The sequence below is a fragment of the Hibiscus syriacus genome, unplaced genomic scaffold (genome assembly GCF_006381635.1).
Source record: "Hibiscus syriacus cultivar Baekdansim isolate YM2019G1 unplaced genomic scaffold, ASM638163v2 tig00014213_pilon, whole genome shotgun sequence".
Taxonomy (NCBI): Eukaryota; Viridiplantae; Streptophyta; class Magnoliopsida; order Malvales; family Malvaceae; genus Hibiscus; species Hibiscus syriacus.
In genome coordinates, this window is record NW_024062320.1 from 719,691 (window position 1) to 722,405 (window position 2,715).

The 2,715-nt window shown below is 39.8% G+C and overlaps 1 protein-coding gene across 1 annotated transcript; it reads left to right on the plus strand.

Moving 5' to 3' along the window:
* Positions 1-582: 582 nt before the first annotated feature.
* On the plus strand, positions 583-1,896 carry LOC120206955 (disease resistance protein RPM1-like). Its single transcript, XM_039206505.1, has one exon. It carries the CDS (start codon positions 583-585, stop codon positions 1,894-1,896), a length of 1,314 nt encoding a protein of 437 aa, XP_039062436.1.
* Positions 1,897-2,715: the final 819 nt, after the last annotated feature.

The following is a 2,715-nucleotide window of genomic DNA, read 5'->3' on the forward strand; positions in this document are numbered from 1 at the left end:
ACAGGCCCAAATACAATTACAACCAAAGCCCGTTTTACAACAAACCCGGAGGCCCAGATCTGGAAGCCCAAAAAACAACCCGGTCCAGACAACCCGGTCTAGACCCGATCCGGCCCAACATACCCGATCCAGGCCCAAGAAGCCCAAGACCCGAAAACCCTAGGGTTTCTGCTTATTTTCTCCAGCGCCGCCAACCTCCTCAGTCGTCCGATCAAGATAGAGATGGAGGGATCTTCCATCAGATAGGGTTTTCACCCTAACAGTCGCCGCCTTCAGTGACACCTCGCCACCGCCGTTGTCACCATCGGACTCCCACCGGCCAAATCAAATAAGATCTGGGTGCATTAAATGCACCCAACCAACTCACCCAAGTTCCAGCCGCCTCTATGGTGAGTCACCACCATAGTTTCGGTGACTCACCGGGGTTCCTCCTTATAACCGGTTCAAAGGAGGCATCATCGATGCCTATAAAAGGTCATTCCTTACAGAGAAGAAAACCACGAACAACGGCAACGAACACACAGAGATAATAAACTGATTCGATTGTGGATTTAAGAGGGTCTTGTAAAGGAGAATCAAGAAATGACATTGGAAGAAACTGCCAAAACAAACTTAACTAGGCTAATTAACAGAAGCTTAGTTCAAGTTGAATGGAGCGACTCCACTGGAAGAGCTAGATCATGTCGAGTTCATTTGATCCACGTAGTTCTTATTTCCAAATTAGAAGAACTAAATTTGATTCAATCCTCACAAACAAGTTCCATTGGTACTGCTCGATATCTCTGGATCGACAATAACAGAGCACATGATTTGTCAAGGAGAAATGGTGACTTTCGAACTCATTCTATTATCTTTTCCAATTTACAAGAGTTGCATGATCCTGTCTTTGAAAGACTGTCCTTAAACTTCAAACTTTTGAGAGAAATAGATTTTGAAAACGCCCCAGTCGAGTACCTCCCCGAGGAGATAGGGAATTTGTGGTATTTGAGATATCTAAGCTTAAGACATTCAAAAATAAAGATGCTTCCCAAGTCCATAGGAAAATTGCATAACCTCTTGACTTTGGATTTGAAAGGTTCTTTCGTGGTTGAGATCCCATATGAGATAAGATATATGTGTAAGTTACAATATTTTGTAGCTTACATAGTCGATCTTTTTAATCATTACACTATAGACTCTGACCAAGGCGTAAAGATCAATGGCAGGGTTATCGGGAGCTTAGAGTCATTAAAAAAGCTTTGTTATCTCGATTTCCCATCGCAAAATGGTGAGCATTTTGGTAGAGAATTGAGAAGGTCAAAGCGGTTGAGGAATTTGGGAATTACTAAACTAAAATCAAATTGCGGGGAAGCTTTGTGTGGTGCTATAAAGCAGATGCCCAACCTTTATGCACTGAATATTTCGGCAGTGAAAGAAAACGAGGTTCTTGAACTGGAATCAATGTCTCCTCCTCCATCCCTTCATCGTCTTCGCCTGCATGGACAACTAATGATGCTGCCCGGTTGGATTGCTGAACTGGAGAACCTAGTCAAAATTAGTTTACACTGGTCTAGCATATCAAATGATTCGCTTAAAATTCTTGGAGATTTGCCAAAGCTGTTAGAGTTCTGGCTTTATGAAGGTTACAATGGAGTTGAATTGCACTTGGAACAAGGAAAGTTCAAAAACCTAAAACACCTCGCACTTCGTCGTTTGTACAAGTTGGAGAAAGTGGTAATAGATGGAGGATCTTTACCTTGCTTGGAGACACTTGAAATAGGGCCTAGTCCACTGATGAAGGAGGCTCCCACCGGCATTGGTAGCTTCGAATGCCTTAAAAATCTAGGATTTTACAATCTGCCAAAGAAATTCGCCAAAAAGATACTGCAAGTGACGGCCTGGATTACTGGAAACTGAAGGGAATTCCAAATGTTTGCTTTCACTATAAAACCTGAGTACTGAGTCGTAATTCTCATGAAACCTATGTTGAAAATTCAATATTAGCCTAAATAAGTTCACACTTAAATTAATTTGATGTCATTGCTTACATCAATTTAGTTTTGATGTCATTGCTTACATCAATTTAGTTAGGTGAAATTAAGTATTTTTCTCATATTTTAATTTCAATGGTTTAGATTATTTAGTGATTATTTTAAATGAGTGTTTTAGATTGTTTCTTGTAACCTATAAATACCCTACTTGTATTTGAGTTTTATTATCCAACAATCAAAGCTTAATTATAAGCATTTGAAAGCTTTCTTAAGAGTTATTCCCTTTTACAATTTTGTGAGATTATTTTAAAGAGAGTTTTTCTTCTTCTCGATCAATTAGAGTTTTTACTCTATTTTGATTCAACAATTGATATCAGAGCTACGTCTTTAAGGTCTCTTGAAATTCTAAGTATGCTATGTGGCTGTAGTTTTTAACTGATCTTCCACATCAGAAAAGATTTCTTGAGATTATTGTCGGGGTTATTTCAAACCTTGTGGAGCTTCTTTGTGTTTAGAATAATTTAGTACTCTGCACGTTTGTTACTCAAGCTTGTTCGGTGTAGTCAAAGTCTTGACGTTAAGATGGGCGATCTTCAAGTAGTTGGAGGAATCAAGAAGCTTAACAACAAAAACTCCAACACGTGAGCAACATGTATGGAGTCATACTTACAAGCTCAAGACCTTTGGGAGGTTGTCGGTGGTGGTGAAGTTACACAACCGGCGGCAGAAGATGACAATGGCATCT

Excerpts from the sequence above, each read along its gene's own strand:
- LOC120206955 (XM_039206505.1), top strand. The coding sequence starts at position 583 with ATGACATTGGAAGAAACTGCCAAAACAAACTTAACTAGGCTAATTAAC.